The sequence below is a fragment of the Cupressus sempervirens genome, chromosome 2, assembly GCF_028749045.1.
Source record: "Cupressus sempervirens isolate cs-2001-9-10 chromosome 2, ASM2874904v1, whole genome shotgun sequence".
Taxonomy (NCBI): Eukaryota; Viridiplantae; Streptophyta; class Pinopsida; order Cupressales; family Cupressaceae; genus Cupressus; species Cupressus sempervirens.
The window spans coordinates 183,000,208-183,021,758 of record NC_143119.1 but is presented as its reverse complement, the minus strand read 5'-3'; the positions used below and the strand labels follow the sequence as shown (position 1 = coordinate 183,021,758).

The 21,551-nt window shown below is 33.4% G+C and overlaps 1 protein-coding gene across 1 annotated transcript in view; it reads right to left on the bottom strand.

Annotated features, from left to right (window-relative positions):
• Positions 1-1,180: 1,180 nt before the first annotated feature.
• NRPB7 (DNA-directed RNA polymerase II) overlaps positions 1,181-21,551 on the bottom strand; it is a 54,419-nt gene continuing 34,048 nt past the window's right edge. The window contains exons 3-6 of the mRNA XM_089813109.1: positions 3,300-3,350; positions 2,642-2,707; positions 1,740-1,808; positions 1,181-1,557 (exon numbers count right to left, since the gene is read on the bottom strand). Coding sequence (XP_089669235.1) covers positions 1,492-1,557; positions 1,740-1,808; positions 2,642-2,707; positions 3,300-3,350 — 252 coding nt within the window. The 3' untranslated portion in view covers positions 1,181-1,491. The remainder of the gene's footprint in view (positions 1,558-1,739; positions 1,809-2,641; positions 2,708-3,299; positions 3,351-21,551) is intronic.

Genomic DNA, 21,551 nt, shown 5'->3' with positions numbered 1-21,551 from the left:
AAACAGCAAGGGAACAATAAAAATAGAATGAATATATCTCACAAAAGGTTGTTGGTTTCTCTCAACAATGAGGGGATTATATAACCCACTCCCCTATACAAGTTTCAAATAAAGAATGTCTAGACATGATCAGACAGCTACAAACAGGGTAGGGTGAGGGGCATATCAAAAGGAAAGGAATTTGAAAATAAACATTGGGTCGAAGCAATTCATTTTGTTTGTTTATATGCTCAATTAAATCCCTATTCAGGACCTTCAATGTTCATACCTTTGTATACAGTAGAAACGAAGTTCCAACCAACATCATTGATCCGGGCCAGCAGATCACTCAGTTTCCCTAATACCATTGTTCCACACCAACAGAATATTTATATTCCCCATACGATGCCAGCAAATGATATTTGTTGATAATAATAACTATTCTGAGGCCTAGGGTTGATCTCTCAGCTCCTATTAGTTCAAAATTATAGTTGAATAGGACATGATAGGGGTGCAACATGTTAAGGGGCAAGTGCAGGGACGAAATTTTCATTTAATAGGACATAATCCTTTAAGTTTTTATCTTTCACCCTAATTTAAATAAGCAAATTCTACAAGAAAATAAAGCATAGACAACCATTCTGTTGTAGGGTCCATGTACTAAAACTGAAGAATCGTTTTTTGTTTTTTTTTTGACAAGAAAAACTTTATATTAAAAAGAAAGCAATATTAGTTATTACTTAAAAGAAACAAATGAGCATAATAATATGACCAATAATAGTGTTTGAAGTCAGTACTTACTGCTGTAAAATTAAGTGAGATAAATGAGTGAATACACCTAAGAAATGACACTTTTGGGTTCAGTAAAATTCTGTTTTGGATAAAAATGAGATCCCGTCAAAGTAAGAAATTTTATTATTAGTAAAAACAGACCCTGTCACATTGAATAATAATTATGAGATATATACAAAATAATTGGTGCGGAACAATATCAGCTCATTCCAGATCTACCAAGAGTAGATATTTAAACTGACATCTCTGGATTCTATACATGCCATGCATTTAAAAGGCCCTTAAATACAAAAACCTTATACAAGGGTCGTCATTATTAATATCCATGATATTTTTAAGAGGACCCTTGAGCTATCAAGATTGATCAAATACTGGCTGCACAATTCTGATCTATAATTCAACAGAGCAATTACAATAAATTTCTTATCCATTCACTGTTAGAATCACACCCACATTTATACAGTAGAGAGGCATTTTTCTCCAATAGAAAAGTGATTTTCTGCATGCATTTGACATGTGCAAAATAACAATTTGCCAAATGTGTAAGCATATGGCAGAGAATGCAGCAGGCAAATGCTCACAAGTACAAATATCCATACAAAAAGAACTATACACAATTCATTATTTGCCTTGCTTGCAAAAATTGCCAACAAAGAGCACTACAAAGTAACAGGTACAGACAGAATAATTTAACTTTTGCTAGTTGTATTCACCCAATGTCTATACTGCCATGCTTGGATCACTGATCACTCCTAAGAAATCATCCTTTATTGTTCCAATGCAGAACTGTCACATGCATAACAGATAATTACTTCGATTGAGGAGAAACTTAAAATCTGGTTTGCTTGCATGAACACACAAAAGAATCCTATAAAATGCCCATGAAGGAAACATCACTCAAGACAGAACAATAAAATGCTAGGGAATTAAAGGTAACATGAAAATAGTGAAGCTTTTGTTTAACATACAATTTCTGTAGCATCAACACGTGTACCAACAATTTTCAGCCGCACTTCAGTTCCTCTCTGAATTTTTACCTGAAAGAAACATTAAACAAAGAACTCAAAAATCATGCTCTGCATAATTACATACATTCCATCTTTGAAAAGAGTACGTCTTAAAAAAATTAACTACAACATAGAAATTGAATCAAACATTTTATGTTTTTTTAATGACATTCCATTTTGTTAGTGTAATTATGTAATCTTTCTGCATATTTTCATGATAATTTATTGTTTATAGCAGTGTTTATTTTTGAGGTACAATTATCAACATAGATAAGGTTATCTATGGATCATAGCTGGGAAGAAAATAAGAGGGAAAATTATCAATACAGATCTAATTATAAAGGTATTTAACAAATAGTATCCTCTTGGATTTGGATCATTTTGATGATTCATAAATATGGACCTCATTTTACAATGGCTTAATAGACATGTCAATTATTTTGAATTTTGATCATACATGTCATAAGAACAACTTTATCTACTGCAGTTTTACTCAAAGCAAGAAGGTTTGTCTTAGTGTCAAAATTATCAATACAGATCAAGCTATCAAGGTATTCAACAAATAGTCATCCTCTTGGATATTTACTATTTTATTGATTCATAAATATACACCTCACTTGACAGTGACCCACTAGACATGACAAATCTTTTCAATACTGATTGTACAAATAAGTTGCAAGGAAAACTTTATATGCTGTAATTGTAGTCAAAACAAGAATGTGTGTCTTAACACAGACAAAACTTGATGAATGTTGAAAACAGACAAGCAAGCTTGCAGCAAATTCTTTCAGCTCCATTGTTATGGTCAATTAAATCTCCCAAACAAAACTAAAAATTCGACAAAAGAATACAAGCATACATACAGATCCATCAGAAGTTGTATAAGTAGGAGTGTCTCCAGATTGGAATTCCATGTCATCAGGTATCAGCTGCAATATAACAAGATAGATATCAGGGAATGCAGTTCATGTAGTCCAAAATTAACTAGACTAGATATATGACAGTTGATAACAAGAGCAATTCACAATCTTGCTACAACAAAAGACTAAATCATATTTCTAAGACCTAGAATAACAGTACAAACCTTATTGAGAATCCATATCAAGTCAAAAGGATTGATTTGTTTAGGTCTTCAAATAAGGCAATAACATTAAGATATTCAAATATAAGACCTGCTTCATATTTATAATTAGTTTATTTACACATATACATTAGTTTAAACTTCAAACACAATGCTATACCAATCTGCTGAAATTTTAAAAAGAAAAAAGGAAAAAGCAATGAAGTGTTCGATTTATTCTCATGAGAGATGGATTCCTGTGAATCACTACTCATGAAACATGGGTCAATGAGTTTGACTTAAAAACTGGAGTTAAATCCTGATAGCAATATCACAGCAAGAAAGTCATCAAGCATATCAAAGAAGAATATGATCTATATATTGCATTTGTGTGAGTTATCATATCATTATATTACATACACAGACACAGTGTTCAAAAGAAACACACAGCAAATACTCACATGATTAGACACAAAGATCTGTACAGGTCCTGCTTCAGCAAAGAATCCCATCTGTAAAATTTATAAAACAAAAGTTAATATCTCTCGCATTTTACAATGTCTATGCCATCATTTATAATGAACATTACGGCAAAATTGACAATGAATAGCTTCAATTCCATCCTTTTTTATTCATAGCTACCCCAAAGCTTTATATGATGTCATTACAAAATAAGCAATAGGCCTAACTACTGAAGCTCAGTTTGCTCCACTGTGATAATGCAGAATTTCACCATTTGAAAATATTAACAAGCAATGTTTCCCAGGGCCCCAATCATGATATAAGTCTGGAACAAAATAAGCTCAAAATTGACTAGAACCAAGTCTAACCATATGGGACTCTGAATAGGTTTGACAATGTTTAAACATCCATAAACTGAATTACTCTCAAACAGCTAGTCAATTATGGATATCCTACTTGTTGCTTCTCACAAACACCTTCCAATTATGGTTCTTAATGTGTCTTTCCAATATACACTTGAACATACATATCATAGAACATCACATGGGCATATAAATATGTAATAATCACAAAAACACTTAAAATAAAGGATACCCTTGACAAACCCCAATTTGCGGAGAAAACTCCAGCAAAGAGGGCTATATGCACCCCATTTCCTCTATCAAATCAGTCAAGATATGTTGTATGGCTCTTACACCTCTAACGAAGCTTCAAACATCGTCAAAGAATTTGTACAGCCTGCAGTTCCCCAAAATCCTGCTGTCCAATGGCATCTACTTGTAACCATGAAAGTCTAGGAAAAAAAACAAGTGTCAACTCTTGCACCACAACCAAAAATTGATTACCATGGACCTCCACATACTTCTCTAGTCTCCATACACAACATTATGAGGGAAGTTAAACTGAAACATCAAAACCCTTCACATTCTAATCCTTGTCTTGTTGTATTTCTGCTTGGGTGTATGATGGATAAACAAAGAGGAAGATTTATTCTTCCGTTGATACTTATCGGTGGTGCCCCTTCACCAAGGTCACCACTCTTCCCTTTATAATATAATATAGCAATTATTATATTATTATATTATTATTAATATAATAATTATATTATCAATAATATATATATATATATATATATTTTTATCGATAAACGGCCAAAGCCTTTGTATTATATTAGAGGCTTTAAAAAGAGTTACAATGTTCTCTGTTCTAACGGGCAATGGAAGGAAAGAACGGAGTAAGAAAACCTCCAGTCTTGCTCGAGACCAAGGTCCTATATTATACATTTTTAAAAAGCGCATTCCCCAGTATTTTACTATATAATTATATCTTAGATTGTCCAATAATTACATCAAATATTGCCAGAAATAATCTCCTTGCAAAATTTTGTCCGTCTTCTACACTAGACTTAATATGCTATCCGCAACTTCTAATACCTTTAGTTATTTTCCTTTTACTTGCCTACAAATCAAAAAAACCTTTCTTTCCACAAGTATTAGTAATATTAGACCAATCAAAGTATATGAAACAATTAACACAATTTGAAGTGACCATTTCTAAAACATATTTATCATTTCCCTTTCCTTATCTTTATGCATAAGGTTTTGATTTATCAATTTTTTAATATTCTAGTCCTTTCACTCTTTATACATGCTTAAGATATTCAAATTTGTAAGGTAGATTTATCTAAACATATAAACCTGTCCTTTATTGAGATGGATTAGAGGTTTTATACCTTAGCCTTAAAAAAAAATTGCCTTTTCCTTTGCTTACTATAATTGTTAGATTTGTTTATTTATTTGTTTCTTCTTTTGAAAAGACCTTTTGACTTTATCTCCCACCCCTTTGGCTGCTAAGAGGATTCGATGCTCTGTTTATTCATGGTGGTATATAAGAATATCTATATTGTAAGTCTTTATATCCTCAGATATGAATGTATGCATCTATATGTACTAGTTATGTTAATAAATTGTTTTATCTAATATGAGTTACAGTTACATTATCCAATTTTGTTTCAAACTGCTAAATATTTCAAATTAGATTACTTACAATTAAATATTAAGAGATTTTCACCATCAACTCCCTTATTTGCTAATTGATCGGCTTCTTTATTTCCTTCTCGGAAAATATGCATAATCTAAGTCTCTTCAAGACAGTCCATGAGATTTAGCACTTCTTCCAACTTGGAATTTAGTACCCAATTAGCTGTCTCCCTCATTCTGAATAGCATTTAGAACAATCGGCAAATCTCCTTCAATAATAAATTTTGATATACTTAGATCCAAGCAAATTTTGATACCTTCTTGAAGGGCTTCTAATTCTGCAAGGTTGTTAGTGGTTGCTTCTATCGCTTTAGCCCTTATAGCTATCCACTTGCTAGAGTCATTTTTAATGATGCATCCTATCCCAACTATACCAGGATTGCCCCTCGATGCTCCATCAAAATTTAATTTGGTCCATCCTAACGGGGGTGGAATCCACCTACATTTGCTCCTTGCCTCTTTGTTCGTTTTTTAATATATAAGAGGAGGATTAATGAGATTTTTCCAGCTTTTTTTCATAAGACCATCCCATTCTAAAAATGCTCCTTCCTCTTTCAGGATTTTTCTGAGGTGAGAGTTTAAAATTTCAACTATACATGCTTTGATTTTATTAGTAATCTCACCAATCATTATCTCTTGATCATGAAATATTCTTCTATTTCTTTCTTTCCATACTTCCCAAACAAGGACAGATGGACAAATATTCCAAAGATTACCATAGATACAGCTACTACTATTGGTGGGCCAACCATTCAGTAGACTGGTTAGAGTTTTAGGCAATGTTGCAGTCCAACCCAGCATCTGTTGAAGCCATTCCCAACGTTTTTGTGTATATGAACATTTATATAATAGATGATCGGTGTCTTCATTGTCATTCTTACGTAGCAGTTGGTGGGGGCGGTATACCTATATTTCTTTAGGCAGATTCTATACATAACATGCCTACCCGAGCCCCTTTCATGCATCTCCCACCCCGTCGACCTACTAGAACTCGTCGAACAGAGGGAAATCACTCTTATGTGTTGGCGGCCTCATGGGGGTAAGGTGGATGATTCATTATAGACCCCTGCGCTTGATAGTGAAAGCAATGATCGTTAGCCCATAGAATTTTAGGGTCACTGCGTACTCCCAATGGCTATCTTGAAGGTCCCTTAATGCCTAATTTTCTTAGTCTGTCAGTAGTTAGAATCCTATCCTGAAAGGCGGTCCACAAAAAGAAACCTGCCTTTGGTAGACAGGAAGAATCCCAACATAGTTTAAGGGGAGTATACACTTCTTCCCATTTTTGAGACTAAGTAATTGCTTTATATCCATTTTTCATTAATATACCTTCCATATTTTGATGTTGCCCATACGAGTTTATCATTCCTCTCTAATTGTTTTAATTTCCTCTAATTAATGATGTTCTCATAAACTTTTTTAACTATTGGTTCTAAGTCAATTTTATCTAAATTTTTCCAATCCCAACTTATACTCCCATTCATATCTTTTCTGATTTTTATAACTGCTGTCTTTACATCCCCAAACTTTAACTAATTGTTCTTTGAGACCAGCTGGAATACTCATTTTGTCTATCGGGGGATGCCCATCCCAAGAGTCCTCCCAGAAGAGAGTTTCCTCCCCATTACCAACATCCCATGCGAGATATTTACTAATCAAAGGTCTACTTTTAACTATAAAATTCCAACTCTCGGATCCTTTAGAAAGGCTCCTCATTCTAAACAAGGAATAAGGATCAGCTACATTTAGGTATTTATTATACAAAATTTTTGCCCATTTTTGGTTTCTTTCTATGAATAATCTCCATGTCAATTTGGCCCCTAATGCTTCATTTTGTCAGCTTAAATTTTTGAGACCAAAACCTCCTAGTTCCTTTGGTTTACATAATTTCTCTCATTTTATGAGCACCAATTTTCTATGCTCTTCATTGTCATTCCAGAAGAAGTTTCTGAGTTTTGCCTCAATCTTCCTATTCAGACTTTTAGACAAAGGTAAGCAAGAAAGAGGATAGGTTGGAAGGGCCGCTAAAACTGCTTTGATCTTTATAATTTTACCCATTTTTGTGAGTCATTTATCTTTACACCCTCTTATCTTCTTATCCATTCTATCCAGTATATTGTACCATCCCTTATTTGTTTTGCTACCTTTTTCTAACTCTATTGCCAAGTATTTGCATGGGAAGGTTCTTTTTTTATACCCCAAAATATTACAAATCTGGATTTCTCTTTCGGGTTTAGTATTTATGAAAAAAAAATTCTGATTTTTTCTGTGTTCACTTTTCGCCCAGACGCTTCCATATACTGTTGAATGATAGATTTGAAGTTTCGGGCCTCTTTTATTATTTTTTCTCTTGGTAGAATGGTATCATCTACATACTATTGATGGGTTATATTAGTTACATTCTCAATTACTGAAATACCACTAATTTTACCATCCAATTGGGCTTTGGTAATTGCTCTACCAAAGGTTTCCGCCATAATGATGTAAAAGAATGATAGGGGATCTCCTTGTCTAATACCTCTAAAAGTATCAAAGAAGCCTTCAGGAGTTCCATTAATAAGCACTAAAATTTTACTTGTTGAAATGCATTGGTATATAAGATTAATCCACTGGTGAGAGAATCTGAAGGCTTCTAGTGTTTTGCATATAAATCTCCAATCAACCATGTCGTATGCTTTCTGAATATCTGATTTCATAAACATGTTTGTCATTTTATTCTTATTGGCAGTGTGCAATGTTTCTTGAATAATGTGTATCTCATCTAAAATTGATCTTCCTAGTACAAAACCTATTTGTTCTTCTAATATTATCTCATGTAGGATTGGTTTCATTCTATTTGCTAGAATTTTGGATATGATTTTGTACATGGTATTGCAAAGCACTATGGATTTGAAATCCCCTAGAGTTTCAAGGTCATCTTTTTTGGGTATTAAGGTGAGAAAGGTGTTATTAATTTCTAATAGTAACGAACCCCCATTTCTGGATGCTTCAATAGCTTTCCATGGATCAATACCAATAATATCCCAATATTTTTGGTAGAATAAAGCCTGAAATCTGTCTGGTCCTAGAGAACTGTGAGGATTCATATTGAATAGCACAACTCTAACTTCTTCCAATGATATGGGTGCATTTAATGTTTTATTATCTCCTCAAGCGACCACTTTTGGTATGTTTTCAAGTATTCTTGCTTGAGCTAGCCTGTTTGAACTATCAAAATTATTTAGTAGCTTATAGAAATGTTCTACAAATGTCTTTGTTATATTCTCTGGATTTTCAGTAATGAAGCCTGACTCTTCTTTAATTTTAATAATTTTGCTTTTAGCTCTATTGTACAAAGTATTGTTATGGAAATATTTGGTATTATGATCCCCTTCTTCTAGACATCTTTCCCTAGATTTTTGCCTCCAGAATACTTCTTCCTTTTCAAGAATGTTTTCTTGCTTCCCTAGTAGTTCTTTTTCTAAGACAAATGTCTTGTTATTCATACCTTTTTTAATTACTTCTGTGTTTAACTGTTTTATTCTTTCTTCTATGTCTGTTTTTTCTTTAAATATATTGTTAAATTGTTCTTTATTCCACTTTAAGTATATTTTCTTTAATCATTTTCATTTTAGATACAAATATATACATTTTGGAGCTTTTAAAATTGCCTTGATTCCACTATTTTCTTATAAGATCCATTAAAAATTTATCTAAAAACCACATTTTTTCGCATTTAAAAAGATTTATGACAGGTTTAGTAGGTTCACTAAATTCAATTCTAACAGGAAAGTGATCAAATCTTGCTATAGGAAGTATTGATGCTTGTAATTCTAAATGTAATTCACTTAATTCGCCTTTAAAAAAGAATCTATCCAATTTCTCAAATATAAATGCAAAGTCTTTCCTTCGATTATTCCATGTGAATTTACTATTGTTAATTAGAATATCAATAAGATTATTACTATCTATCCATTTTTAAATTCCAGTGATGTTTGAGAGCTATGCTGAATGCCTCCAAATTTTTCATCTAGGTTTATAATAGTATTAAAATCTCCACCTATGAGAGTGCATTCATTACTATGGTTTTTTATAAATCCACTTATTTCTTCCCATAATAATTTTTTATCTATGTTTTGTATCGGACCATATATGTTTATTAATATTATTTGTAGGTTAGTCTTAGTGCTTTTAATTTGGCTACTCATCCAAGAGTTATTGGATTGAATTAAATTTAGACTTACTTTTCTGGGGTTCCAAATCATTCCTAATCCCCCTGAAGCTCCTCTCGATTCGTGAGAGTTAATGTTCCAATTATCTAGTTTCTTTTCTAATTTAATTTCTTCTTCCTTATTCAGTTTTGTTTCTTGTATCATTATAATTTTATAATCAAATTGTTTTAAATTATGTTTTAGTAATCGTTTCTTGCTAGGTGCATTTAAGCCCCTAGCATTCCAGGTAGTAATCTTCATATTGCCTTGGGAAGGATTTTTCCCTTCCCTATGTTAAGTAACTAATTAATTTTTTGTTCTTCTTTTGCCTGCACATCTGCTTCTCTGAGTTCTTTAAGTGAGTTCCTTCCTCTTTTTGCTTCAACTCTTGCATAATTAGAGGACTTTATCCCTTCTTGATCCATCCAAATACCCAGTTGCTCTATATTCTCTTGTGTATTTAAAGCACTTCCGGATTGCTTGCTCTATTTCTCGCATTTTTCTTCATTGTCTGATTCTTTCATTATTAATTCTGCAAATTTTATCTGATTATCTATGTGTATATTATCTACCAAAGCTGGACTGCCCCATGTACTGTCCAACTCCATACCATCTCCTTGATCTATTATCGTTTCAGTTAATTTTTTGTGAATCTTCATGACTCTTATCTCCATCCTCAATGAGTAGCATATCTCTTCTCAAATCTTCAAATGTGTAATTATCTCTGCCTATTTTTAATACTTGCTGTAATAAATCCTCTTTTTGTGATTCGCTGCTGTTATCAATATTGTCAAAATTAAAAACTTGTATCAATTCATCAATTAATTGTTCCAGCTTCTCTTTCTCTACCTCATCTGAAAATATCATTTCCATCTATTCATTTTTTGTCGCATCCTTATTCAAGAAGTCTTGTAAATCTTGTATTATAGTACCTTTTGTCTTACTTTGATCCTTTTCCTTTGTATTGTGTTCACTCATCTTATAGAATGGTGATTCCTGAGTTGTGCTTGGTGTCTGCCAAAATTTGGTACATAGTTTTATTGTCTCTTTTTTATTGTCTGTTTTCTCTTTGACCTGCTCTACCCCTTTTGCTGAGGAGTTTCCACTATTTCTTTTGGGCACTTTGCATTTTTTCTTTCTGGAGACTTTCTAGAGAAAATAAGTTTGTTTTTTGTTTCTTCAAGAATCTTCTTATTATTTTCCATGCTCTTTTCTTCCTTGAACCTTGATTCCTTTCCGAATATTTTCCTTTTCCAACTTGTATACCTAATTATCTTCATTTTTTGAGTTTTCCTCTTTCCTTGCTTAATTTCTTGCTGCTGATGGTTGTCCTTAACTTTCGTATTCTAGATATATTATCTTTTGTTATTTCTACTTTATTCCTGTTTATTTCTTTATGGTTTTGATCTTCATATAGAGGATCAACATTCATCTGCGGATTAGTGCCTTTACACTCTTCCATGTCTATCAATTGAATGCTTTCTTTTTACAACCTTTTCCTTTTCAAAGCTTTGAGCATCTTCTCTTTTTGTCTCTTGTGGTATTTCCAATTCTTTCTCCTGATCTTCCTTGTGACTTGGTATGCATCTATTTTCTTTCCCTGTCGTTACAAATGTAGTTATTGTGTTTTCTGATCTGATTTCACCATCTTCTATTTCTATATCTCCTTTCTTTGTTATAATCCTACTAGGATTCAAACATGGAATCTCATTTGTGATCTTTCCCTGTTTTTCTTTTTATTTCTAATGTTTATCATAGGGAAGATATCTGTAAGATCCGACATGGGCTATAAAGTTTTAAATGAAATCTCTCTCATTATCTACTTTGATTATTTCTGATATTTTACCTTCAAATCTATAATATTTCAATTTATATATAGAGTTATTTAAGATTAACTTAATCATATTGTGTTCCAGATTTATATTCTTATCATTAACCAAAACTTTAACTGAATTGCAATATTTGTAGGAAGCCTCTATTCCTATCGAATTACCAATTGATTTTCCTACTTTCCAAAGAATTTCTAAATGCATTAGTTCAAGAGGTAGTGAGTGAATGGACATCCAAGTTGGAATGGAGAAGTCTAACCGATCTTCCTTACAATCTGGCATCCATTCAATGAATTTAACACCATAACCTTTACAATAGCAATCAAAGACAAAGAGGAAATCTTTTTTCACATCTTCATTACTACAATGTGTGTGTGTGTGTGTGTGTGTGTGTGTGTGTGTATATATCAATCTATCTGAATGGTCAGAGATACTTACCTGATTTTTGTAGAATTCCTTTAACTAGCTAATGAAATTGGTCATTTCTTGTTTTGGCCCATTCCAATATGCAAATACACCAACATTCTGGCATTCCTGCCATCGTTCTTCGCTGATCTGATTGCTAATAATCAAGATCGGTTCTTTAGATTCAAAATTATGTCTTTGTAAATTCATGAGGGATTGACTGAGGTAATGACATGGAGTTTTGGGGGATCCATTCTTGCGATGTGGTGGGATATAAGCAGGATTGGGATATGGTTCGGGTTTAGAATGATCTATCTCCCAAAGATTGGCTCCATGGATCCTAACATGAGGTTCAGAAAGAAATCCTTTCTGCTGTGAATACAAAGACAAACTATTGTGTGCTGCATATTTGGTATGACTAAAAAAGAAAATCTGTTTGTCTAAGCTAGCAGTGGAGAAAATGACATTAGGGCACTAGCCTTTCGAAGTCACTTTGTTGCCTGGTTTGGAGATATCTCCTATACTTATTTGCGGGGGTATTGGCATTTGATTTGCTTTATAATGCTCCGGTGATTGGATTGTAGAGACCAGGTTCTTTTCCACTTTGGTACCATCTCTGTAGTTTTTGTTGACTATTGCCACTGGCCAAAATCCTAATTTATCTGGAGATTTCGCTATTAACTTTTGAGTGGATGCATCTACATTTTTATTACTGATCTGATGTTCGTGCTTTGCCTGTTGTTTAGTATTTTGCTTGACATCACCATACCCATTACGAGCCTCAAACGAATTCAATAATTTAATCGAAAACTGACAATTTACTGGCAGAGAAGCGCTGAAATGTGAAGGGTCGATGTAGTGTCCACCTATAGTTTGCTTTTCCATTATATTTACCAAACTCATTTATACATATTTTATGCATGTGTTAGTTTCAAGGAGATTGGATTTATAATTAGGATTTTATTTCATAACTTGGACTAGAGATATATCAACGATGATTACTTAGTTAACTATACTTCATGTATTGTTTAATGATTATGGTTACTGGTGCATTAATAATGCTTTAATGATAATTACTTCATATTTGTAACGATACATTATTTTATCTGAGCATTTGATGTTTGACTTATAATTATTATGGTACTTACCCAATACTTGCATGTGTATGGTGCATGTGTCTATTTTATCTTTATGTTTGTCGTGTTTGATGTGCGTAAGAGAGGGAGTCGTAGTCACCTGCTAGTCGAGATCTACACAATGTACCACTCCCTGCCATTGTTTATTTAGTTTAGATATATTTATATACATGTACATGCTCATCTTTTATGTAGAATGTAGGTACCGGTCATCGACTTCCCTGACTTGCCAAGCTGAGCAAACTCTATCACAATAACTCAATGGTAAAAATGGGGAGATAATATTCAGGTCCAATCCCAACCATAGCCTAAATACTTGTCTTGCAAGGACTCGTACTGATTTTCCACCCTTTTTAAAACCCATGAGTTTATCATTGTCTGTGTTGTTTGATTTTGAGTTTCAGTCTGTTTTAGTAATGTCACTTTTATGTGGATTTTGCTATGTGATTTACTTGGTAAATGATTTAATTATAATATTTGGGTTAATCATATAAATAAATATTATTTGATTTAAAAGAAAATATTAAAACATGAGAATATTTAATTATTTAAAAACTAATTAAATATGTGCTTTAATTTAAAAGTATTAATTTAGAAGTCTAAATTTAGAGAATTGGTTAAAGAGAAATTTATTTATTTAAAAATAATAATAATAATTTATTAATTTCTAAATGAAATAAATATTATCCATTTAGTGATAAAGTGAATGTTCGAATTAGTGATTATCTAAGTTTAATTAAACTCTTAGTTGCATATAAATGATTTTATAATTATTAATGCAAGAGGGGAGTTAATAAATAAATATTTACAATTTTACTATATTTTAAGAGAAGTTGTGGTAGAATTCACTTTGTAATCATTTAGTTAATAACTATTTGACTTCATGAGAGAAATTATTAATAAGTAAATTAAATTTATAATTTTATCTCTAGTTGCATTATGAATTAAAAGAAAAATAAATATTAATATTATACTTAAATAGAAGTCATATTAATAGTTTAGAAATGGAATTGATATTAGTATTTAATCTAATAAGATACATTTATGTTATTAATTAAATCATTTATGATTTAAGATTACTTAAATTACTAATATGATAATATTGCATGATATTTTTTATACACAAAAAAAGTGGATATTTAAATACTTATTGTTTTAAATAAGTATATTAGCATAACAATTTATATTAACATGTATATTCTTCCTTAATTTTTAAACACGTCATTATGACCCAAACTAACCAAGAGAAATTGGTGGAATTAAATCATGTGGCTAAAAATGTGTTTTCTAATATTTTGTTTATAGTCTTGTGATAATCATTTTTGTGATGGTTTTTTTTGTAGGTTGTTTAGTTGGCCAAGTTAAGATGTGCACTAGAGGCATTTTCGAGATTTCTTTTATGATTATTTGACTGGATGTCACGAAGAACTTTATTATTTGAATTGATATTTATGTTTTATAAGCTTTATGCTATTGAGCATTTATGAGAACTTGGATTTTGAGAACCAATGTTATTTTTGGGTTGCCTGTTAAGGAGCCAAATTCGATCAATATTACTCTTCTGGTATGGGACACTATTTTGGATTGTGATTTTTGGGAAGGTAGTCTAGGTGCATGTCTATGGGAGTGGCTTGCAATGGGGGTTAGGGCCCAAAGTGGCTGCCTGGGTAACTCATTGTAAGTTGTGTAACAAGTGATAACATAGTATTTAAAAGATCTTGCCTAGCCCTTTTCCTTTAAATATATTAAAAAGATAAGTTAGAGATTTTTCCTCGTCCATGCGTTGAGTGCTTGTATAGACTAAAGATGAGATGGAGATAATACCTTGAGAGGTATGACTAGTTTCCTCGTCTTCACGAGAGGGTATCCTAGTTCCGCATAGAGTCACTAGGGGGCCAGGGTCTTGAGAGACTACCAGGGTAACCTTAGAGTTGGCTCGTGTGATGACACTCCATAGTATGTAGCTTGAGTCTCCTTCATGGTTTTTTAATATTTGCCTCTAGTGGTGCACTTGTTGGATTTACTAATTGATTGGATGTCATTTATTGTTGACAGTTGACTTTTATTAATGAATGATCAATTATTCATTAATGGTGTTTTTTATTGTTGGAGTTAGTGATTGATAGTTTACTTTTATTGATGATAGTTCTTATCTGTCATTGTGCTTGTGACACTTGACAATGATTTTGAGGTGTTTGTATATTTTTGGTTTTGGTATTTGTATGTTGACTCGGTATATGGTGTTGAAATTGGATGAGTGTCCTTTCGATTTTGATTATCTTTTCTTCTTGAGTAGTTTGTGTCACCCTTCAGGTAGTTTTGGCTATCAATATTCCTTGCCTAGGATTATTTTATGATTTGATTATTTGTGTGTGGACCGTACATTATCTCTCCTACACAATGGAGTGGGAGACTGATTAGGTGACCACGCAATCGGGAGGTAGTGTATTCTTACCATTTGGATCCCCCTCAATTGACTAATGTTGGATGATCCTTGATGCAGTGGTACCATTATCATTCTTCCTCTTATCTTGAAGACTTCTATTCATTTGATGTATCTATGTATCGTGTATTGAGATCCTACGAGATATTGTATTGTATATTGATGTACTTGTATCTATTTTCACATATCCTGTGACATGTGCAGTGGATGTTATTCATTAGATGTGCTTTCATACTATTAGTTGTACTTATGCATTTGCTTATATGACTATGTATGTGGTTATTCATTTTATGATTATGGACATTGTAATTGAAACTTGAACTCATTAATAAAACTTTCTTATATGTGACTCAACGTGAAGGAACCCTTAAGAAATTGAAACTGTATTTATAATTGATTACATGTTTTTGATGTGTATGTATATATTGCTTCCGCATTATTGTTACTTTGATGTTATTTAAAATTCAAAAAAAAAAATAGTTCAATAAACTCTGTAACATATTAGGTTTATTTCTTTTGGGTTCTCGAGCAGGGCGTTATAGTCAATGTCCTAGATCCTAGACTTATTTGCTTCTTGCTAATTCTTTGTATTGATGTTCTTGGCTGCTGCCCAAGTTGGTGGTTAAATGCCTGATGAGTCTGTATAGGTCTCGACATCATCATCATTGATGGCAGAGAGTTTTTGCTGCTCTAATTATTATTTTTATTCGCACATTTTGCATATTTCGCGAACTCTACCCTGCCTTTAGTCATTTCACCGAAGTGTGATTATCTCCACAAATTAAAATCATAAACTAATTCTATGTGTACACCACGGAGTTTTGAACATAGGTTGCTGGAATTGCAAAGGCGTGAAGCACGTTCCACGGTTTACAAATTCTTTTGAAGGGCCTTTGAGCACCTATTGCAACTAAAAAGCAGTTTCCTTCCAACAGGTCTCGAGAAGGTAATTTGCAACATTTTCTCGAATCGTGAAATGTTCTTTGAAATTTAAGTGTATCTGATCTTGATAATATCAATAATATATTATTATCAATATAATATAATGATATAAAATGTAATATTATCAATATAATAATTATATTATCACAACATTTATGTAATCTTCGTCATCTTGAAAGAATCCGACCATAGCCAGAACAACATTAACACTACCTCTTAGCTAGGGAGGAATCGTTCTCGATATTTGAATTGTGTAGTGATATCCACCATGGCTACTCCCAAGGGTTGGGTACTTTATAGCTACCCCCAAGAATGGATATACACAAAAGCTCTCATCATGGATTCACTCAACATGATGTTGCCATTAAGTCTCTCAATATTACGTCCGCTATGGCTCCTCCCATGAGTAGAAAGACCAGTAGCTCCATCTTAGAGGCAAACAAGGGCTTTCACCTTGAATTTCCCCAATTTAGAAAAAAATGCATTGCAAGGGCTATCACCACAAATTTCTTCGTCTCATAGAAAAATCCATTAAAAGGTCTATCACCCTCAATTTCTCCATCTCAAAAAAAAAATGCATTACACGAGCTTTCATCTCCAATTTTTCTGTCCCAAAGAAAAATGCATTATGAAGGCTAACACCTTGATTTTTCTCTCTCATAGAAAAATGCATAACAAAGGCTTTCACCTTAATTTTCAATATGACATCCACCATGGCTACCCCCATGATCATCACGGATTCACTCAACATGATTTGCCATTAAGTCTCGACATGACATCCACTATGGCTACTCCCATGAGTGGGGAAAGAAATACCTCCATCTTAGATGCAAACAAGGGCTTTCACCTAAAATTTCCCCAGTTCAAAGAAAAATGCACTGCAAGGGCTAACAACTCAAATTTCTCCGTCTCAGAGAAAAATGGATTAAAAGGGCTTTCACCTCCAATTTCTCTATCTCAAAGAAACATGCATTTACAAGGGCTTGCACCTCCATTCTCTCCATCTCAAAGAAAAATGCATTACAAAAATGAATTACAAGGGCTTTCACCTCAAATTTCTCCCTCGGAGAAAAATGCATTACACCAAGGGCTTACGCCTCAAATTTCTCTATCTTGAAGAAAAATGCATTACAAGGGCTAACATCAAATTTCTCTGTCTAAATGCATTAAAGTACATCTCAAGAAATCACTAATGTTGAAACAGCCTCTCAACAAGGGTTTCATTCTCCTCAACTTGAAGCTTGTCTTGAAAATGCACAAACTTCACTTTGGCAAGTGACTTGGTGAGAATATTGGTGTCTATTCTTCAGTGCTAATGTACCTCAACTAATTAGCGTTCGTTTGCACCATATCTCTATTATTCTTAGATTTGATCTTCACAAACATTGACCTATCATGAAATACAAGGTTGGGGTCTGCATCAATCTTGTTGAATCCCAAGCTCACCAAGTATCCATCTATCTAGAGATATCATGACCTAGGTGTCCACATAAAAGGCCTCATAGGCTAGATACATGGGACTCCATCCAATGAATCATAGTCCTCTAACTGCTACAGTTTCCTCATCACTAGGGAATCCATCTCAACAGATCTACTCCATCTGAACCAATATGACCAAGATCCTCAAATGTCAACTAAACCAGATCCTCTAGCTGCTCCCTTTGACATGGAAGCCTTCCCTTCTCACGTGGTCTCAATCATGAAGATATCTCTCCTACCTCACATATTGTAGAGTGACATGTTCTTGTTTACTGCAAACTTTGAAGCATTCTCCAAATCAATAAGTTTTTGTTGAAGTTGCAATTATAATTTAATGTCTTCAATAATGTTCACGGACTCAGCACCAGATTGAAACATGGTTACTACCTTTGCCTATAATTGCACTACACAAAACAACCAAATATACACTATTCTCAACTATAATCTACCTTCCAAGAAATCATATGTAGGTTTGAACTGATCAAATGCTGAAAGGAAAAAGAATTTTCACTATGCAGCAACTAACAACATATAGAACACAACATACAAATTAGGAAAATAGAAGGGAAACATTCACTACAAGGCACAAAAACATGCACTAGACAACAAAATGGCAAGAATAGGTAAGAACAGAGATATTTAATAAATTGAAGGCAAAGGAATACATTTGCAAAGCATATTGCTGCTACAAAAATGCAAACAGCGAAGAACCCAAAAAATATTTTCAAGCTTTGCCTTTATAGGACTCAGGCATAACCCAGATACAACTTGAAATTCAAACTCCAACCATAGCAGAGTTAGATTATAGAGGAGAACAATAAATGAATATCAGAATTAAATCTGATCTTAGCAACCTGTTCTTGGCAGTGACAGAAAAAAGCCCAAATGAATGCACCCAACAAATGGAAGGATAAATCTAACAAATTTGATCCTTGCAAGCAATAAAGGCATGGAGATACATTAGTGTCATAGAGCAAGGCCCCAAAAGTCGCCCAGCAATAAAGAACCAGCCTTAGAAGTGTGTTGTGGATGCAAGCAATCAAATTGCGCTGCTGTCGTAAAACTCAGGAGGGGATAACACACAATGTTACCCCACCTATGTACACCTGTAGAGTTGACCCACGTGGAAAAGATCTAATTTGCCACAAAATGGGTGGAACCGTTGATGAAGATCTTCCATTTTGAAATGAATGGCCCAAATGCTACGAAAGATCTCCCAATGAATGATTAAAACACAACCGTAGATGAAGAAACTTTAAAATCTAACGGTTTTCACATTTCCCAATGAATAGTGGAAACAACAAAACATTTTGCTATTTCACACACTGCCAAAAATAACTCCTACGAATCAGCGAAATGGGTTCACACGAAGGTTAACCTTTTGCCACTACCAAGTCACTCAGTAAACCATAGCAGGAACATTTCACCGAGAATCCCAAACCAAAAGCTGAGCCACTCGGTGAAAGAACACCAAGACAGAAAACTCAGCCACTAGGTGAAATGTTAACTGCAAATCCCGCCATGTCAACCCACTGCAAAGAACCCAATGGCTGTTGATTGTTCCCAGGTATAGTTGTAATCAACAGCCACTTCAACCTAAATATGGTTCTGAAACCCGTGAGAAAATCTCACACTTTAAAACTCCAACGGCGATAGATGGAGCACAACTTCCATGCAACTCATAAACCAAACAGGACGAATACACTGGTTTTGGATGTATTTCCCTTTTATTAAGAAAAAGCATTCTCTAATTCTCATGACTTTTATCTATTCTCAGCACCAAAGATTTCAAAGTACTTGGTACTCATGGATCAGGGAAAACAAAACATTAATCTTGAGCTACCATTCGACTATGCAGGAAACTGTGGGTTTGCACATTATTTTCATATGCCAGCTAGTGTTTCTTCTAAATTTAATCATTCAATAGTAACACTAAGAAAAAAGATATTCATTCGAGGTGACCTTTTTGGAACTAGTATTGTCATGGATGAAGGAAAATCCACCCACAAAGCTCTGCGAACAATCTCCAATAATTGCGCATGCCCATTTCCCAAAACTGAAGGAATCATTTCTTCCTTGAATTCATGTCAAAGTCTATGACAAACTCTGGACCATTACCAATAGTCTATTGGTTCCATTAATTCACATTAAGTCATCTTAAAAATCAAACTCTATCTCCACTGCATCAGATAATACTTAGTCCAACAATTTAATGTTTGTTTCATTAAAATCACAATGTTGAAAAGGTGAAGGCAATCACGACAATAAAGCCAGTCGATAAAACATTTCATGCCAATTTTGACACCCTTGCGTTTTGTTCAACAGATATTCTTCAGTCTTCATAAAAACACCACAAAACTCAGAACTCGTACCAGAGCCAGGATCCATTTATGTCAGTTCATTAGTTAAATCAATAAATGTTCAGCACATATTATTCCACATGCCTTAAACATCTAATGAAGACTCGACTCATTTAAATATGTTGCCTCCAATCTCTAATCCAGCTACTAATAAATTTCCTTATTACTGAAAATTCATCTTTTGAAAAAGACTATTTTTGGCCTCTCAAGATGGCAGTACACACTCGCTATGATACCATGTTGTTGCTCTGATGTGTATGATGGGTAATAAGACAGGAAGATTTATTCTTCCTTTATAATTATCAATTGTGCCCTTGACCAAGGGTCACCACTCTTCACTTAACAATATAATATAATTATTATTACATTAATATATAATTATTATTATATAATATTATTATTATCAATAGAATAATTATATTATCAAATATCAATACAATATTATACATAATATAATTATTATCAATATAATCTAATAATATACAATATAATTCTATTATCACAACCTTTCCAATAACATTAACATGTCTTGCCATGACAAGTTCACCATTTTTGTTAGGGGCAATAAGTGGATAACTACATTGAGTGTGTTCATTGTGATAGCATCACCACGTCAGTGAAATATTCAACGTGGTATTTGAAATTTTGATGAGTTTGCCACATATGGAAAGCAACACATTCACCAAAACTGAAAAAATGTGTAGGCTACAAACCTGCACTTATGTCACTCTTCTTCCCCATGACACTTCAGATCATCCCAAATCTAAATTTTGCCAACAAATGATTTCCCCAAACTCTGACATTGGCAAAATAAGTTCTCATTTGGGAAGGTACTCACTCCTAAAGCTGCTTCTTGACTGTAACAAATGAACCACCACACTTGTTAACATGACATGGATTCCTTTTAAGATTATACCTCATCAAACGCTCAAGGACTTGCTAGGAGGGAAAATCTCTTCCCAGCATCCTCTTTTGGTTACCATGTGGACTTGGTTGAAAATCCTGCTTTCATTCCAACCAATCATTTTTATGAACACCCCCCTTGTTGCAGTCTATCATTTCCCAAGTACAAATAAACTTTATCACCCACCTTGAACTTGTGCTTGGTGTGGTGCCGATCATTGATTCATTTATACTTTATCCTAACTCTATTTCAACTTCTCTTGAGCTTGAAGATGGTTTTGCCAAATACTCAGAAGGAATTTTCCACCCTTTGAAAACTCATATTCAACAATTTCTTTTGACCGTCTTACAACAACATCAAGCAGGTTTGGGTACAAATAACTAAAACATGTGTCAGAAGGAGACACAATTGTTAAAAAGAGTACTGCTCGATTCTAGGAATTATGAATATATACAAGATTGTGCTTGGATGCTTTTGATTCAGTGTTACACTCATCTTGTCATCAAGATTCAATATCCAAAATA